The sequence below is a fragment of the Cnephaeus nilssonii genome (assembly GCF_951640355.1).
Source record: "Cnephaeus nilssonii genome assembly, chromosome: 11".
NCBI lineage: Eukaryota > Metazoa > Chordata > Mammalia > Chiroptera > Vespertilionidae > Cnephaeus > Cnephaeus nilssonii.
The window spans coordinates 29,167,739-29,186,419 of NC_137082.1; the positions used below are offsets into that span (position 1 = coordinate 29,167,739).

At 47.6% G+C, this 18,681-nt stretch overlaps 1 protein-coding gene across 3 annotated transcripts in view; it reads left to right on the forward strand.

Annotated features, from left to right (window-relative positions):
- Positions 1-18,475, forward strand: part of SLC23A2 (solute carrier family 23 member 2) — a 128,037-nt gene extending 109,562 nt beyond the window's left edge. For all 3 annotated transcript variants that reach the window (XM_079783906.1, XM_079783905.1, XM_079783907.1), the window contains 6 exons: positions 783-930; positions 2,380-2,485; positions 8,834-8,963; positions 9,673-9,810; positions 11,981-12,076; positions 13,759-18,475. In XM_079783906.1, the coding sequence (XP_079640032.1) occupies positions 783-930; positions 2,380-2,485; positions 8,834-8,963; positions 9,673-9,810; positions 11,981-12,076; positions 13,759-13,991 (851 nt within the window). In that variant the 3' untranslated portion in view covers positions 13,992-18,475. The remainder of the gene's footprint in view (positions 1-782; positions 931-2,379; positions 2,486-8,833; positions 8,964-9,672; positions 9,811-11,980; positions 12,077-13,758) is intronic.
- The last annotated feature ends 206 nt before the right edge of the window (positions 18,476-18,681 follow it).

Below are 18,681 nucleotides of genomic sequence, written 5' to 3' on the forward strand. Positions count from 1 at the left end.
AGGTCTAGGTACTTTATCAAAGAAGTCTATTCACTCTCACAGTGAAAGCTCCTCATGGTATTTTTATTAAGTGAGATCTATGGCTTGGAAAGTCCAAAGAGATTTTTCCCTTTCAAAGTACATCTAATGAAGAAGGAACCAAATCCAGATCCTCAAATTGAAGCTACCTGGGGACTTCTCTTTGCTTTCTTAAATTATTTAATTTTCCATAACATGGTTCACAAATAAAAAATAGGAAAGTGCTGCTATGACACTAGGGAAGGGTGATCTGCACCTTGTCCCATGCTCTGTGGTTGGGATCTAAATTTAACTGGTGGCTTTTCACTGCTTTTTCATTCGATGCCAGTCCCAGAGCAAGGGCACCATTGGTTTGCACCATACTTTGTACAGCAGGGTTAAAGATCTTCTGCACAGCAGGGTTAAATTCGTAAAAACACAAATTTCTGTCCCAACATAGCAGGCTGGTTAAGTGGTAATTTAGACTCTGGCTTTGAAGCAGGAAGAGAAGCACCCGCCTCTTTCTGCCAAACAATGTCTTTTAAAGAAGGACACAGAGCGGCCCGAGCCTGGTGATGGGCATCTTCATCCGACTCTGGAGCCCTTCCCAGGCATCTGGCCATCGGTGATGTACCAGTAGGTTTAAACATCAAGTGTCCACCGTGAGCTTCAGGTTCTGAGTGGGCCTTGCAGCGCCCTTGGGCGCGCTGAATGACTTAGTGTGTGACAACGTTTGCCTGCCCCTCGGAGACCGTGAGGATCTCACGTTGGTCTTCTTTCCGCAGTTCAGTGGGGCCTGCCCACCATCTCTGCGGCTGGTGTCATTGGCATGCTCAGCGCTGTTGTCTCCAGTATCATCGAGTCTATCGGGGACTACTACGCCTGCGCAAGGCTGTCCTGTGCCCCGCCGCCGCCCATCCACGCCATAAACAGGTGCGTTCCTGAGGACACGAGTAATTCACTGGGCCCGCCACCTCACTTTGTTGTGCTTTGGTTTGGGTAATCTTGGAGAAGAAACCAAGAGTTTCAGCCTGGAGGCAGGCAAGAACAGGGCTCTTCCTTGGCTGTTTGTCTTTGGACAAGCCACTGCCCTCATTCTGCCCTCATTTCCTCATTTGTAACAATGAGCAGAATTCTCGCCCTTTCTTCTTCGCAGTGACAATTGCATAATATGTTCTCTGAGGTCACTCTAGACCTTAAATTCACCAAAACACAGGCCAGACACCATCATTGTTATTTGCTTGGCTTGGGGTCATGGGTGTATGTCCCCTTTATTCCTGTTTTCTTCAACTGTTCTAAAGGGTGGATGCTGTGTCATCTCTTCACATTTACAATTAGGAAAAAAAAGGTTTTTTTTATTGATTTCAGAGAGGAAGGGAGAGAGAGAGAGAAACATCAATGATGAGAGAGAATCATTGATCGGCTGCCTCCTTCATGTCCCCTACTGGGAATGGAGCCCGCAACCCAGGCATATGCCCTTGACCAGAATCGAACCTGGGACCTTTCAGTACACAGGCTGACGCTCTATCCACTGAGCCAAACCAGTTAGGGCACATTTACAATTTATATAGGTAGAGAAATATGAGCAGGAGTAAATGAAGTCTGCAAAATCTAGAGGTTTATGAACTGTGAGCCATATTTAGGTGCTCAGCACACCTGGTCATTACTTTCTGGATGCCAGGAGTGAACTGGACCCTATGGAGGCCGCACAGAAGATAAAATTGCCCAGGTCACCCCCATACCCTGCTCCCCCCGAGCTGCTGCCCATTTGAAAGAGCTTTTATGTGATAAAATGAAAGCCCTTTCATGCAACCCGGCATGAGCCCTTGACCGGAATCTAACCTGGGACCTTTCAGTTCGCAGGCTGAAGCTCTATCCACAGCCAAACTGGCTAGGGCAGCATTTCTTATGTTGGTTCTGTAAGGGGTTTCAGTCCTGGATTTATGTCTTTCTCCATTTGAGCTGTTGCATATGATTAAATTACTTGTATGTTGATTCTTTTTAAAAGTGTCAATGTTTACAGAATTACAAAGCATGTCTTTCCTGGTGAAACTATGTTATTAATAGCAGAGGAATCAAATCAATGGACAGCCTATATTTGTCTTAGATCCCAACAAATGGCTCTGTTTTCTGGCTAAAAGCTTTTAATTTGGAATGCTGTTTAAATGCCTGTGTCTAATGGGTGGTTCACAGAGGTGCTTTCAAAGCTGAATGAGCTTGTAGGTCTGGCATGGGGCTTGAGACTGCCTTGTTACCCCTCCCAGGCGTGCAGAGGCTGTAGCTCTGTGGCCCAGACCTTTGGGTCATGGCCACTTAGCGCCTATCTCAGAGTGTTCCCCATTGAATGAATGTTTCTTTTTGCCCCATTCCTTTACATTTTAGGGGGATTTTCGTGGAGGGTCTCTCCTGTGTTCTCGATGGCATATTTGGTACTGGGAATGGCTCTACTTCATCCAGTCCCAACATTGGAGTTTTGGGAATTACTAAGGTACAAACATTTTACTAATTAAATGGTTGGGCCACTGAGCGTTGATCCATTTCATTGACTGGTCTGACCACATGAGTTCCACAGGGAAGGCCTCCAGTTCTGAGATCGCACCCCCACCCCCATCTCCTTCTGTTGTTGTTGCTGGGTTTGGGGAATGCTGGCTTATTAAACTGTCTTCTTTGAGATTCTGTAGCCAGATAAAAAGAAACCAAATATTGAGTTTGATTAATCTTGACTGTAAATTCAGGTGAGAGGGTGCAGGGCATGCCCAATAAGCACCGTTGGTTTTCCTGTAAGTTGGGGGCCATCACAGAGCTCAGCCTCACGCGTGCAGATGGCTCCACCTGCTGCCGGTTGCTCCTAATGCACTTTCTCCAGCGCCACCACTGGGTCTGTTGCTGCCAGTGGTGAGAACCAAAGCTGCACAGAGTGTCTCACATGGACACCGAATGGGGCACAAGTCACTCGCTTTTTATTTGTTTATTTTAAAAATATTTTTATTGATTTCAGAGATGAAGGGAGATGGGGAGAGAGAGAGAGAGAGAAACATCAGTGATGAGAGAGGATCATTGATTGGCTGCCTCCTGCATGCCCCACACTGGGGATCAAGCTTAGAACTCGGGCATGTGCCCTGACTGGGAATCAGACTGTGACCTCCTGGTTCATAGGTCGATGCTCAACCACTGAGCCACGCTGGCCAGGCTCACACGCTCTTTAGCCAGTGTGCTGCTTGAACCTGTACACATAGAACTAATCTGAAATAACATCAACATAAAATTGTTGTAGACGGAGGGACTCTTAGGGGAAGACAGTTTACTAAGCCAGCTCCCTTTCTGTGCCCCTTCAGAACACGCAGGAGCAGGGTCACTGTAGGGAATAAGTGGTGCTGCTCATTGAGGTTCCTCCTAAGACAGGACTGAGGTGGTCGAGGGAATAATTCTCTTTATTACAGTTTGAATGGTGCCAGCTTATTCTGAAAGACAACCTGCCAGTGCTTTTCAATGAGATAAATTGATTTTCCTTCTGAATCCCTTTGGGTCACTCAAAGGCTGCATCCATTCAAGGGCAGTGTCAGTCCTGGAATCGGTTTTCATTGCCTTGTGAGATGGTACAATCCAGTCATCTGCACAGCTGCCTTGGTGGGGAAAGTGGGGCGGGCAGCAGACTGCTCTGGCCTGAGCCATGTAGCTGATGGGAGGTCCAGTCCGGAAGAAAGGAGGCACGGGTTCTGGGCTGTGGTCTGCCTCTTATCCAGCTGAAGGGCGAGTCACTTTCCTGAGTAGAACTGAGGTCTGCAATCAGACGATTCTAGATCTGCACTGTCTATGAAAGATTGTGACAGCCACATCCTGCGTGGCTTGGGTTCAGGACCTGGAGAAGGGCCGCGCACAAATGACGAGACTAGACAAGAAGTATGAATTTGGAAAACACGGGGCCAGGTGGAGAGTCTTGCTCAATCGGAGAGGCTTCACTGGTGCCCAGGCCCTGCCAGCCTTTTATTCAATTTTAGATACACATCTTGCCCTTAGGCAGGCAATTCCGGTAGCAGACAGACTATCGTAAAGGTCAGTAAATATTAGTAAAGATTTACTTTGAGATCATTAGCTCAGGAAATTGCTTGAGCCACCATTGTCTCGACAGAACAATCGGTGCATAGCTTTAGCCCTTGCCAAAAGGTCCATTAGCCTTCTAGGCTCCTTGTTTGTACTTCCCTGATACCAGGGGTCCTCAAACTTTTTAAACAGGGGCCAGTTCACTGTCCCTCAGACCGTTGGAGGGGAGTTGGAGAGTGCGGCGCACATTCCACACATGCGCACTGTGGGCCCGGGACGAGTCAGCTGCTAAGCGGGACAGGCAGCGGCGGCAAAAACACCCGGCGGGCCGGATAAATGTCCTCGGCGGGCCGTAGTTTGAGGACCCCTGGTGTAGACAATGGGTAGCTTCCAGCAACTGTCCAGTATGGTAGTCAGTAGCCACATGTGGCCATTTAAGTGTAAATTAGTTAAAACAAAAGATTCAGTTTCTTGGCCACACTGGCCACATTTCAGGGGCTCAGTGGTCACTTGTGGCCAGTGGCTGCTGTAGGACAGCACAGATACAGAATATTCCCATCAGTGTATAAAGTTCTGTCGAATGGCTCTGGCCTGGGCCCCTGCATCAGAATCCCAGGGCACATAGGAAGAGGGTGATCTGTGGCTCTTCCACAGATCTGCCTCCGTTTCCTGGCAACTCTAATAGTAGCTACTTTTTATCCAGTCATGGATTTCCATGGCCATGGACATTCTAACCTGCTTGATGAGGAGTTGAGGCTGCTTACCCCATTGTTCTGAAGTTCTAAGGGGTCAGATTGCACAGGCAGGACTTCTCCGCTGAGTGTGCCAATGTCTGTCCCACGGAGAGGGGCAGGCATGGGGGTTGTGGCTGTTTTGGATTTCGGTCCTGGCTCCATCACTTTCCCAATGTGACATCATCTCTCTCAGTCTCCAATACAGTATGCAAGGCTCTGGAATTAATAACTTGATGTAAAGCACTTAGCAGAGTCCAGCGTGTGGTGGGTAAGCTATTGATAGCGTCTTCATATGTTACTGTCGAGTGTACTCAAAACGAGCTGAAGGCTTTGGCTAGAAATAAATGATAAAGATTTATTCAAGGGTCTTAGAGTTTGCAAATTGGGAACACAGCTAAACAAAAACCTAGAAACATTATGAAGAAGAAAGAACAATTAAGAGTTCTTACAATAAAAACGATACTCTTGAGAAGTATCAGTCCTGCATTCTTAGCCCTAGGATTGGTCCAGGATGGGAATCGGATGTCAGAAGGTCAGAAAGATGGGTGCCAGGAGGTGTGGTTGGGATAATGGATGTCAGGTGGTCTGGATACATGAGTCCTTCAGGGGGGTTATCAGAGGGTTAGCTGGAGGTCTGGTGTATGTATATCCGGGGATTGACACAGAACTGGAAAGTTCAAAAGTTTAAGCTCCCAGGCTAATTAGAACAAGAATAAGCTCATTTCCTCATGCCTCAACCAGCTTGATTTTAGTAATTTGGCAGCTCGACTATAGTGACTGTGTATTATTTCTTCATCCTATTCCTCAATATGTAGCTCAAAGTTTATTTCTAGAAACAGAGTGAGCACTGTGTCTCCTGTGCTGCATTCCACACTGTGGAAAGCCTTTGGAAAGTCGGAAATGATGGCCCTACAGGCAGAGCTGAAGTTCAGGAAGGAGGTCAGGAGGGAGGTGGGCAGCAGGAAAGTAGACGAAAGGCTCTTTGTCAGGAATGGGAGGCAGGGATTTTTTTTTTTTTTTAAGATTTTTAAATTGAATTTTAGAGCCAGAGAGGAAGGGAGAGGGAGAGAGTAAGAGAAACATTGATGTGAGAGCTTAACATCAATTGGCTTCCTTCTGCACACCCCCTATCTGGTATCGAGCCCACAACCTAGGCATATGCCCTGACCAGGAATCAACCGACAACTGGCAACCTTTCTGTGCACAGAACAAAACCCAGCCAACTGAGCCAATACTGGCCAGGGTGAGGCAGGGATTTTAGAGCTGTGTTTGGAGCATCTATACTAAAAGGGTAGTATGCTAATTAGACCGGACGTATTCCAGGCGACCATCCAGACGTCCTTCCGGACAAAGCCGCAGCGGCTGCCTAAGGCTCAGGCAAACCACGGATGACGGCTGCTGCTGCCCAGGGCTGGCCCAAGGCTCAGGGAAGCCGGGGATGGCAGCTGCCCAGCCGCCCAGGGCCAGCCTGAGGCTCAGGCAAGCCAGAGATGGCGACATTCGAACATCCCCCGAGGGTTCCTGGATTGGAGAGGGTGCAGGCCGGGCTGAGGGACATCCCTTCATACACGAATTTTGTGTACCAGGTCTCTAGTAAAGTACATAATAGTCACTCAGTTCATATTTGTTAAACACAAGAATGGCTCCATTGCTACTTGGTATTTTTGTTGTGGTTTGTTTTTTTGTCAGCATCTAAGGCAGATCATCCTTCCGTGCATGGTTTTCATGTCGGATTTATGGTTTCAGGCATCCCAGAGGCTGGCCTGTCCCTCTCCTTGCACACCTGCAGGGCTGCCTGACCCTGCTGGGAGGTGGTCTTCGCACAGGTTGTTTCTTCTACCTGGTTGGTCTTCCTCCAATAAATTCATCCCTCAAGACCATCTCCGGGGATCCCTTTCTGATTCTTCAGTTTTTCCCCACTGGGTTCCCACACAGAGTAACTGCAACAGTACTAGACTTTCATCATAAGCTTGTATCAGCCCCCACCCCCCAGTCTAACAAGTGCTAGTCACATAGTAGGTCCTTAAAATGTTTGCTGAAAAATGAGCCATGTATAAATGAAAGTGTTCCTTATCATGTAATACAGCCAAGCACAGGTCATTTTTACTGATTCACCAGTTCCCTGACCCTTTTCACTGCTTCCCCGCACTTGGTGCTTTGTGGGAGGAGCTGTAGATGGAAACAGTGAGGCTGTGCTTCAGTCTTAGCCGTGATTGGACAGCAATCTGCACCATGAGAGCCCACTCTGACTCTTAGCTGATCCCTGGGCCCAGCACCACCCAGCAGAACACTGTGCGGTGGGGACAGCGTTCGGCACCTGTGGGGTGGGGGTGGGGGCAGCGTTCGGCACCTGTGGGGTGGGGGTGGGGGCAGCGTTCGGCACCTGTGGGGTGTGGGGTGGGGGCAGCGTTGGGCACCTGTGGGGTGTGCAGTGGGGGCATCTGTGCGGTCACATGTGGGCCACCAGCCACAGGAGCCTGGGGAGCACTTGAAATGTGATGCGTACAACTGAGGGACTGGATCTTAAATTTCATTTCCCCATAACTAACCTAAGTGTAAGTAGCCATTTTCCCACTGTAAGTCATACTTAAAGCCAGTGAACATTCCCCCAAACATTCTGGAACCTCCTATGTATCAGGGTGTCTTCCTGGGAGAGGCAGCACTAAGTAGGAGCCAAAACACAGGGTTCTTGAACCCAGTGCCAGCTCCCCCTCCGCTGCCTGGATGCAGTGGGCTAGATGGTAGCTTCTAGAAGGCCGAGATCAAATGTAACAGATAACGATGAGACCCCATTGAAATGATAAGTGGTACTGCAAAAGCCCAGGATGCATCGGGGCGTGGGAGTTGGGGGGTAGGGGGACCAAGCCTTGGAATGGAGGAGGGCTTTGCGGAGGAGGTCACATTTGGGTAGTGTTTTGAAGGATGTGTCTGGAACCAGCCAGAAGGGGGCTGGGGGAAAGGGTGTCCCAGGCAGACAGGCCAGGGTTAGCCTGGTACACCGAGGGGCAGGCAGTAAGCCCCCAGGATGACGGGGTGGGGCCTGGGGAGGGGAAGGGGTCAGGGAGCTTGCCGGTGTGCAAGAGCCTGAGACTTGTGTTTTAATTCATGAGCACCAGAGGACTTGTGCAGAGCACTGACTTCCCAGTGTGTTTACCACCGGACAGAGACAGAGGAGAGCCAGGGCGGCAGGCCCAGTGGGAGGCTATCAAATAGCCTGGTGCTTGCCAGGTGCTGTTCAGACTATTTTATTCATCATCTCATTTAACCCTTAAAGCAAAACCACAGGTTTAGTTATAGAGAGGAGCATCCTGACACCCAGCGAGGTTGAGTAGCTTGCCCGGGTCACGTGGATGGAGGTGGAGTGGAGATGCCGGCCAGTCAGTGGGCCCCGAGAATTCTGCACCTGGTCCTCCAGGCCAGCGGTCACCAACCAGTGGACCACTGGAGGTCCGTTAGGTCCGAAAGGTTGGCAACCGCTGTTCTAGGCTGTGTCACTCTAATGGGAAAGACACCATGAGGAGGTTCCGGAAATATTTGGGGTTTGTCTGATTCAGGGTACGGGGAAGATGGGGTTGTTGAGGCTGCAGTGCTTTGAGTAGGTTAACTTGCTGAGTGAAGGGTGATGCTAGAAACCCAAAGGACATGCAGAAGCAGAAGGTAGCTTTTACGTTTTGCATTTGATACTAAAAGTTAGTCCCTGCCAGTGACTGCGGACTTTAGAAATGCAGGACCTGAGTGCAGGAGCAGGTCCACACCAAGGTGACAGCATCCAGGGCTCAGAGAAGCAAAACTGAGTCCTGCCCGGCCCCCTCCCAGAGTCACGGGAGGAGCAGGGGCCCAGTGGAACAAGGAAAGGGGTGGGAATCTTTTTACTCTGGGTGCTTTATAGTAATTTATAGTAATTGTACATTGAGCTCAATCCTCATTATCAAATGAGACCGATCCCTCTTAACTAAATATTTTAAAAATAATCTAGATTTTGAATAAGAGTTTTGTCACATTTGCCCCAAGGGGCTGGGGAATTCGTGAACTGAACACCTGCCTCTGCCTCTGTCCTGCAGGTCGGCAGCCGCCGGGTGATCCAGTACGGGGCCGCCCTCATGCTCGCCTTGGGCATGATCGGCAAGTTCAGCGCCCTCTTCGCCTCCCTTCCGGACCCTGTGCTTGGCGCCCTCTTCTGTACTCTCTTCGGTAAAAGTCCATTTCCTTGATGGTGGGCTGCCCCTCCGAGGCTCCTTTTCTTCGTATTTGCTAATTTTTCATAGAGATTATGGTTTTTTGCTAAATCTCTTCAGTAAGATTGGAGGTAGCAATGCATTTCTATTTTATAATGCAAAAGGATAGACATATAAAACATAAAAACCTATATCACTCTTTGAGTTGAATTTTTGTTGAAGGTACAACCAAAGGTAGAATATTTAGTCTAAGAAAAATAAGATGACATAATCTCTTTAATTGGTATTTAATTGGTGATTTAACTCAACCTATCTTACCCTCTGAATGGACTGTTTAAAACAGACCGTTTTTACAGTGGGTCTCTGTGCCATTTAGTTGATGTAGTCAGGGACCAGCTTTGGGTGGGTTTCCCAATTTAATAGGAATGTTTGCATGGAGGTGTCAAGGGGAAACCCGTGTCCTTAGTTTCCTGCGTGGTCTAAAGAAAGCCTTACAGCCTTAGAACAGTGTGATGCTCACGCCTCTGCATGAGCCGAGCGGCCAGCTAGTCACGTCCCCGTCCTGTCCTTGCCTGGTCTCCTGACCTGTGTCTGATGGGACAGAGGAAGGACATTGTAGGGAGTCTGCCCTCAGCAGCTGTGAGTCATCTGTCCCCCGTGCTGTATGTAGTGTCAGCTCCTCCGTGTGAGTGACTGGAGCTTGTTGTCTGATGTTTTCTTTCCAGGAATGATCACAGCCGTTGGACTCTCTAACCTGCAGTTCATTGATTTAAACTCTTCCCGGAACCTCTTTGTGCTTGGATTTTCCATCTTCTTTGGACTCGTCCTTCCAAGTTACCTCAGACAGAACCCTCTTGTCACAGGTAGGAAAAACTTGAATCTTGCAGGCGGGGGTGGGGTGGGGGGGGAATGGGGGGTGGTTGGAACCAGAGCCACCAGTTTTCCAACAGCTCATCACCGGTCAGAGAGGACGTGGGAACTTCAGGATTGTTTTGGTGAATGTTCACCTGTGTGTTTCATTTGAATCTCACTTTGCTGCAGTTTATCTGGAAGCCCTTTGCACTTCCCACATGAGCTGGCGTGTGCATGCAACTAACATGCATGTCAGGGTCTCTCTTTTCACCACTAGGACCCTCTCCTTTGGGAGAATGCCTCTGTGTAAAACCTTAGATTTCTCAGACTAAGGCTATGTTAAAGTTTATAATTTCTTGAAGCTCTATAGACTTTGAAATACTTGTTTTTCTACAGGAATTATAGCTACTTTGAATTCAAGATGAACCTTTCAGAACCTTTCTTTTCATTTTAATTCCCCAACGTCATGGGGAATGAGTAAAGGGGAACCATCTTAAGAAATAGCTGTTGCTGCCAACATTTTATGGAGAATTGGGGACCATTTTATATATGTGTACATACTTACATTTTCTGAGGTGAAATTCACGTAACATAAAATTGACCATTTTAAAGTGAATGGTTCAGTGGCTTATTCGTACATTCACAATGTTGTATAACCACCATCTCATACCTCGTTTTTAAAACGATCTCATCACCCAAAAATAAAGGCCATTAAGAAGTTAATCCCTGCCTTCCCTCTTCTCCCAGCCCCTGGCAGCCAGCAACCTGCTTTCTGTTTCTGTGGGTTTACCTCTTCTTACATTTCATATAAATGGGATCCTGTCACAGGTAGGATCCTGTGAGGTGGGCCTGGCTTCTTTCACTTAGCATAATGTTTTCAAGATGGATCCATGTCCTAGCATGTATAAGTATTTCATTCATTTCACGGCTAAATAATATGCCATTGTATGTACATACCATAATCCATTTATCCATTTATTCATGGATGGACATTTGGGTTGTTTCTACCTTCTGACTGTTGTGACTAGTGCTATTATGAAATTTGATATTCAGTCCAATCAAGTTTTTAAAATTTTATTTTTCAGTTACAGTTTATATTCAATACAATCAGTGCTCACTCTTGGTAGTTACGTTCTGTGAGCATGGAACTAGCAGATCCTGGCCCATTGCTCCCGGGGGAGGCTGCCGACAGCACTGTAACTGATGCCTGAACGAAGCTCCTCTAACTCGTGTTTCTCCCTGAGGCGCCTCACGGCCCTCTTGCAGTTAGGACACTAGGCAGCACGTCAGCACAACACTTGGGGGCCATTTTAATCCGCAAAATCAACAACAACAAACACAGAAATGTGAAGCGAGTGGTACTGAATAGACTGCTCAGAGGACACGTGTTTACAGGACGAGCTGAAACAGAAGGCAGAGTGTCACCTTGTTTGACCCCAGCGGGGAACATGCGTGTTGGGCGAGTCAGGTTTTTCACTGCTCTGTGCGTGTCCACAGATGCCTGAATACACCACTAGTATAAATCTTGGGCTTACAAATAAATTGTAGTGTGTATGCAAATTCACAGGTACAGAATTGTCCAATAATGAGGATAGACTGTATTGTTTTGAGTAACTGTTTTCAGTTCTTGGGGGTATACATCTAGGAGTATAAGTACTGGCTCATATGTTTTAAATAGAGAAAGTATGTAAACTTCTAATAGCAAGGAGATTCTTGCCGCTTGTGATATTTTTACATATCACATTCATGTAAGGACATTTTTATAAATCCAGTTGTTCCTAATTAAAAGCTAAGCACAAATTAGTAACTGAGGATTCTGAAAACCTTTGTTTGATTGCAGATACCACAAACATTTTTGTTGTCTTATTATTCACTTTGTAATTTTTTCAGCCTTACACAGCCTTCTTTATATTGATTTCTTTTTTTAAATCTGCAAACAACACCCCCCAATGGCTTCACATTTCATTCTAGGGTGACTTCACTGTGTCAGGTTAAGGATTTTCCTCTGGTTATTATTGAAGGTATTCAGAGTAGTTTGAAACATTACTGCACATGAACAAGAGGGATGCACACTTGGTGCACTGCGTTGACTGGCGGCCAGTGCCCACCCCAGCGCTCCTTCCCAGGCAAGGGCAGGCGGTCCTGGCTGACAGTGACCCCACCGCTGTGTTCTCTTTCTAGGGATATCAGGCATTGATCAAGTGCTGAACGTCCTCCTCACAACGGCCATGTTTGTAGGAGGCTGTGTGGCTTTTATTTTGGATAACACCATCCCAGGTATGTGGTATATGTCAAACATGCTTATTACTTATGTGAATTACTTTTTTGCCAAATAAATATAGGAAGCAGGAAGAGGGAGTCAGTTCAAAGCCATCACTGGTCAAAACTGTCTTTTCTTAAGAGGTTAAGATGACACTTCCAGCCTTCTTTTATGAAATCAGTTTTTTGCTAATAAACTTACTGAGCTGTTTTCCTCCTTGCTGAGCTACTTTTTAGAGAAATTCCTTGCATGGGGCGAAATGGCAGTGGGCTGCCCTGGGCACACTCCAGCCTGCCTGCCCTCCCTGCACAGCCTTGCCCAGCACCCTGCAGTTGGATTGCATTGACAGCAGCCTCTGGCACCTCTCCTGCTTGGGGAGCCTGTCCTTTAAACGAGTCCAAGTCCTTCCTAAGGCAGTTGCCAGCCAACTAAGACCAAGTGCCATGAGTGCAGTGGGCACAGGCTGCTGCAGGATCAGCGAGTGGCACAGGTTGGGAGGCAGCCTTTCTCCAACACCCATAACCCTTGTTTCTCAGCTGGGAGATGCCAAGTATTGGGTGGTGGACTAGGATGTGACCTTGTGGCCTTCCAAGCTTCCTACAGAGGCTACTCTGTACTGTTGTAAATGCCACAGACACACCGGTAGACTTACCTGCCATCAAGGGAGGGTAATGTTTATTTTTGAGCTTTAAGGTCTTGTTGAGATATCTCCCCTCACACCCCCACCCCCTCAAAAAGCCTCAATCAAGAGGATGCTGTGGGAACTGGGATGAACACATACACGAATAGGTGGAAAGTGTTAGATTTATGAGGGTCAATAACTAACACCCTCTTTCTCTCCCAAGTCAGAACTAATTGAGGGAGAGACACATGAGTCAGAGATGGAAGTTAAAGTCAGTTTTGTTACTGAGACACCACGGGGTGGAGACATAGCTTAGATGTAGGAAAATAATGAGGACCCTAAATGTTGCACCATAGACTCGAGCTCGTCCCCGGCTGGGCACAGCGGTGTATTGTGCGTGGCCTGTGCAGCGGAGGGCAGCAGCGGTGCTCCTCCGCACCAGGCTCATCTGTCAGAGCCCAGAGTGGCCCAGAGCGTTCACCAGTGGAAGTGCATCCTCACAGGAGCACGACAAGGGGGGCGTAGCCGCGTGCAGCGCACACACAGACACACTAACATAGAGGGAAGCTGTACAAAACTCAGAATGTCTGGGTTGGGGGGTTGCCACGACCAATTGATGAAGGCATTGTGTATAACAAGTACTCGGGGTCCCATTTTGCAAGATCAGATTTGCATTTTAGAGGTTTTTGTTGTTTTCTGCAGTGTTTGAGAGCAGATTTGGGGGGTGGGGTGGGGACTCTGAAGACTGGACAGCCAGTTAGACTGACAACATGACCCTGAAAAGCAATGACACGGCCTGGGCCAGACTTCCACAGTAAAAATAGCAGTAAGAATATGCATCATGTGGAAGGACAGGGGTGAGGTCAAGGCCTCATTTGAACATGGAGCACAAGGAACAGGATGGATTAGCGATTCTTGGATTTCTGGTTTGGGCCCCCGGATAGCCAAGTGCCATCAGGGTGATTTGCTGTCATCCTGCAGGTTTGATCTGTGGGACAGCATGTTGGATTCTCCGTTCCTGGAAGAACTGCTAAACTAAACACTCCATCGCTTTGTTCTGATGTGTGTGTCCCATAGGTACTCCGGAGGAAAGAGGAATTCGGAAATGGAAGAAGGGCGTGGGCAAAGGGAGCAAGTCGCTTGATGGCATGGAGTCCTATGATTTGCCATTTGGCATGAACGTTATTAAAAAATACAAATGCTTCAGCTACTTACCCATCAGCCCAACCTTTGTGGGCTACACGTGGAAAGGCCTCGGGAAGAGCGCAAGCAGCCGGAGTCCGGACAAGGACTTGCAGGCCACGGTATAGCCGTAGCTTGCCCTGTGGCCTGGCCGCAGTGAGGCATGATCTGTAGTTTCTCGCTGAGTAACAAGCGGTAACATATATGTTTGTGTATCTGCATTTACATTCTGTACCCCAGAGCTAAGACAGATTGCAAGTAGCTTTTTTTTGTTGTGAGTGGTGATCGTGTCTAATATAGTGTCTCACCTCTCTCCTTATTTAAGCCCCAAACCCCTTGCCCTTGAGAATGTCCACTGCTGGCTGTGGTCACTGAACTTGAAATTCCTGTCCTCCGGTGGGAGTAGATGTTTGAAATCCACAGCCATTCCTTGTTTTCAGCCCCCCTTCCACCACCCATGCTAGCTTTTTTACTGGCCGCCTCCAGGGCAGGGGTGGGGAACATCCGGCCTGCCAGGGCAACCTCAGGCGGGACTCAGAATTCAATAAATCTAGGCGCTTTTTTCATAGCAACATTTTTATTAAGTGAATTACGTTAAGTGGATAATGTTACAAATATCCAAATGGCCCTTGGCAGAAAAAAGGTTCCCCCCCCCCTGGTCTAGGGGCTTCCTGTCCTGGAAGCACCTGGACCTGCTTGGTTTGTTGGTTGGTTGGTTGGTTTTTATTTGACCTCCGCCTGAACCACAGAGCCTCCTGTGGTGAAAGGGCACCAGTATCCTCGCATTGTCACAGCTGGTCAAATGTGATTCCACGTTCCCTGCTCCTCCCGTGGGAAACAGCAGCATGTTGCTGTACAGACCTATGCCCCATCTGCTTGGGTAAGGTCTGTACACATAGTATCAGCATGGAAGTGTGTTTGGGGGACTGAGGGGAAAGGAAGGTACCTTGAAGTCAGTATCTGATTCTCAGCTGCCCTATCTCGGTGCCACCCTGGCCCAGGCTGGGCCAGCACGTTTCACACTGGCCCCTCGCTCTTCACTAGGAGCTGAGACACTCTATCTGGCACTTCACTCCTGGGGGTGCAACAGGAGTGGAGTGCCACACGGGGGCACCAGCCAGACGTTTATGGGTGTCTTGGCTCTGCTGTCATGTGGATGTCAGTTATTGTCACATGTGTCTATAAATACAAGATTTTATTCCTATTTAATATTACTGACTTTAGCAGATTTTTGAAATCAGTGTTTTTCCACGTGATCCTTTTACCTTGCATCCCTATTACTGTGCCCCTCCCACTTCTCCCATTAAAGAAAGAACCAGCGTTTGTAAAGCTGTGGACGCCATCAGGGAAGCTGCTGTCATGGCTTTTGCAGGCCAGTAACCATTTTGTGGTTGTATTGCTTGATACCATGAAAGTGTAAATACTGTAATGCCTAATCTATTTATCAAAACTAACTACTGGACCAGAGCCCAGAAACCGCGGCCTACCTTGTAGGTGAATTTGTTTTGTGAAGAAGGGAAGCCAGGGCAGGTACCAAACAGCTGCCATATCGAATGGTGGGCGTGCTGGTACCCACCGCTGCGGTTCTGTTGCAAGTCGTTTCTCGCGGTTAAGATGTAAGGGGACTTTCTGTGGGTTGCCATGTGGCATGTCCACTGGGTCTTGATTTGGCAGAGGGGCAGAGGGGAAGGTTAGATCCCTGGACAAACGCTGCCGTTCTTGTTGACGTTCCTGCAGAAGGTGGTGGTGAGAAAGGCAGCATGCAGGTCCCCTCTGTTGAGTTCTAATTAAATAACACTAAATTCCTTTTGTGGGGGAGGGGAAAGAAACTTCTTGGATTTGGTTTAGGTTTTTCAGCCAGAAAATTCTGAGACTTAACGTAGTGAGCTCACTTCATGAGGTCATGCTTCTCTTCCGAAGTGTTCATTGACCTGGCTGAGGCTTGAATGCAGTGGGCGGTGCTGTCTCCAACGGCGGGCCGTGGGTCTGGGTCTCAGCACTATTGTGTCCATCTCATGCACTTCCTGTCCCCTGGCTGCCTCTGTGTCACCTCCTTGACTCCTGGGAAGTTGGGGGCTTCAAGGCTTGTTCTAGCAAGAACTCTCTTCGGAGCCACTTCATTGTTTTGCCAAGACCTTATGCAGATTAAGTAAAGAACTTAGACTATAAATTACATTTAATTTTGTATGTTACTTTTCTTTGACGTGTATTTGATGCCTAGTTTATTTTGAAGCACATCCCTTAACCATTTCCGTCCCTTGAACTTGGTATGCCCTCCAGGCTGACAGTCCTCTGACACTGAGTTGCTCACTGTTCCTTCTGTTTGTATTTCTGCTCAGCATCTAAATTTCTCAGCTTTGAAAAATGGGGAAAACTGTTACACCTCCCAAAGATTTGCAGTATTCTAGCTCTGTAGGTGAGCAGAAGAACCAAATACCCAAATAAAAGCATCTGGGCCTTCAGTAATTCAGAAACAAACAAGTTCCTTTCAACATAACTTGACCGGGCTTGTCCAGAAACCCACTCCCTTCTGAAACCCCTCCTTGGGTCCATTTCAAATCTGCAAGCATTCCTATGTGCAAGGAAGCCCTGTTCCCACACCGCCTTTTGCAAAGGGGTTTTGCCCTTCTTGTTCCATTGTCCAAGGGAGGGAGTTGAGCCTCAGGATGACGCATAAATCTTGCCCAAGCAGCACACACCAACCATTTTAGGAAGTGATCCTTCTGCTAGCACATGTGCGACAGAATGAGTTTAATGGAGAAAAGTGTGTTCATCTGCTGCCTGGGTTTGAAGATACCACCTGTAGGGAGGTTTGGAGGGACACGGTGGCCATGCATGATCTGTCCCTGTGAACTCACTCATGTAAGTGTCCTTGAGCAAGGCATTCGCTTCCAGTTTCCACAGTGACCACCTACCCACCATCTTCACATGTATGTGAACCATTTTGATATAGAAGAGAAATGGAAAGTATTTATAAGGATAGTAGATGCTGCCGTATCCCAGTGGGGGTGGGTCATGGGCCCCACCACCGGTTTTGCTAAAATACCTAACATGGTTCACAGAGTAATTGGGAAATAGCTCCAGTCTTTGTAAGCAATTTTCATTCTCATTCTCACTAGGGAATTAAACGCAGACTCATTAGTATCAAATCTTTCTTAAGAGGGCGTCAAATGTTAATTTTTAGTGAGTTTGTTGTGATTGATCAAAGCAAGAGAAGTGGCTTAACCAGGTCAGCCGCAATGAAGCATCATGGGTCCTGATGGTTTCCCGTTTTCATGGTAACAAATTCACACACAGGATTTGCTTTATACTGTAGAACACTGACTTTCATGATGACAACTTGGTTTATGCATGAATATTGCAGTATTTCCATATAGTAAAATAACATTTCTGCCCAGGATAATAGTTACAGTTTTCCAGGGAGGGAATGATATAATTTTCATGACAATGTCATGTGATGATAGAATTTCTCCATTGATGAATCTCTAGTATGTGTGTATACTTTATTTACCCATGCGTATATTTTATGACCGTCAGCTAAGTTGTTATTCCTTTAATTCATGTCCCTGCTGAAATACTGGTACTAGCAACCTAGACTTGAAGTTGGCGACTATATATCTTCCTTAATATTGATGCCGCTAAGAGTGGCCAGGCCAGAGAGAAGGTGAAAAGGGAGCTGTGGCGGGAACCTCGTTCCAGAACCTGTCTGGTGCGAGGAGAGGCGGCATCTTGCGGGCCACTGTGCTGGGGGTGTGCACTTGGCTGCAGACACCAGGCCTGGCGTGGCTGTCACTGGATGCCTGGTGTGCACCCAGCCACGCCTCCGGGACGCCGTGGTGGTGCGAACGAGCCTGAGCGTTGGCAGTTCTCCGGGGAGCCGCCCCTTGGCTTTGGAGAAGAGCCTGGATTTTCACCTGCTGCGTGTGCTGTGCTCTGTCCGCTTACGACCTGAACACGGAGAACAGGACATCTCCCCCCGCTACCCGACCTGCAGTCACCACCCGACAGTGCGAGAAGACCGCGCGTTTTGCCAACGTTTCCGCCCATGGACCCAGAAAGCACGTCCTTTTCAGCAGCCTCACACACATTCCTGTTCTTCTAGGTGGTTCTTGACTGTGCCTCGTCATCACTCTGCATAAGTAACTCCCAGCGTCCTTAGAATTGTGTGTGTTTTCTGGCATTTAGGACACCCTCACCAGCCTGGTCATGTTACTGACAGTTCAAGTTAATACCCTCTTTCGTTCGTTTGTAACAACCTTTGTTTGATACGTTAATAAATTTCTGACTGTTCTTAACACAGTGGGGATGCCTGTATTTTCCTTGAGTTTTTGTGGCTGACTTTGGCTATGTACCTTTTTGGGATTTTGTTCGTTTTTTTATTTTGCATACTGAGGGTATTTAGGGTGGGGTTGTTTTTGAGATGTGTAATTCTTTTATGGAGTTTTTAAAAAGAATTTTCATATTGTTTTTCTAACATGGCTTCATTAAACGTTTAAGTATTTTAAAAATATGTAATATTTGGACCAGACGTTGTGAATAATAGTAGAGATAAAGCTATTTTATTCTGTATTTTTAAAACTGTTCCGTACAAATAAAAGCTCTCCTGGGCACAGCTCTGCTGTTCACGCGCCTCCTTTGGCTGGTCTTTAAGATGGTGGTGAGTGTGTGGAAATCGGCTGATGAAAAGTTCAGTTCATCAAGTTCACAGGCATTATTGTTGGGTGCCTGGGAGATGCCTGGAGAACCACGGCGGCTCCTTGGGAGGATGCCTGAGGGGCACGGAGACCCGAGGATCGCTGATGCTGGACTTTGGAGTGA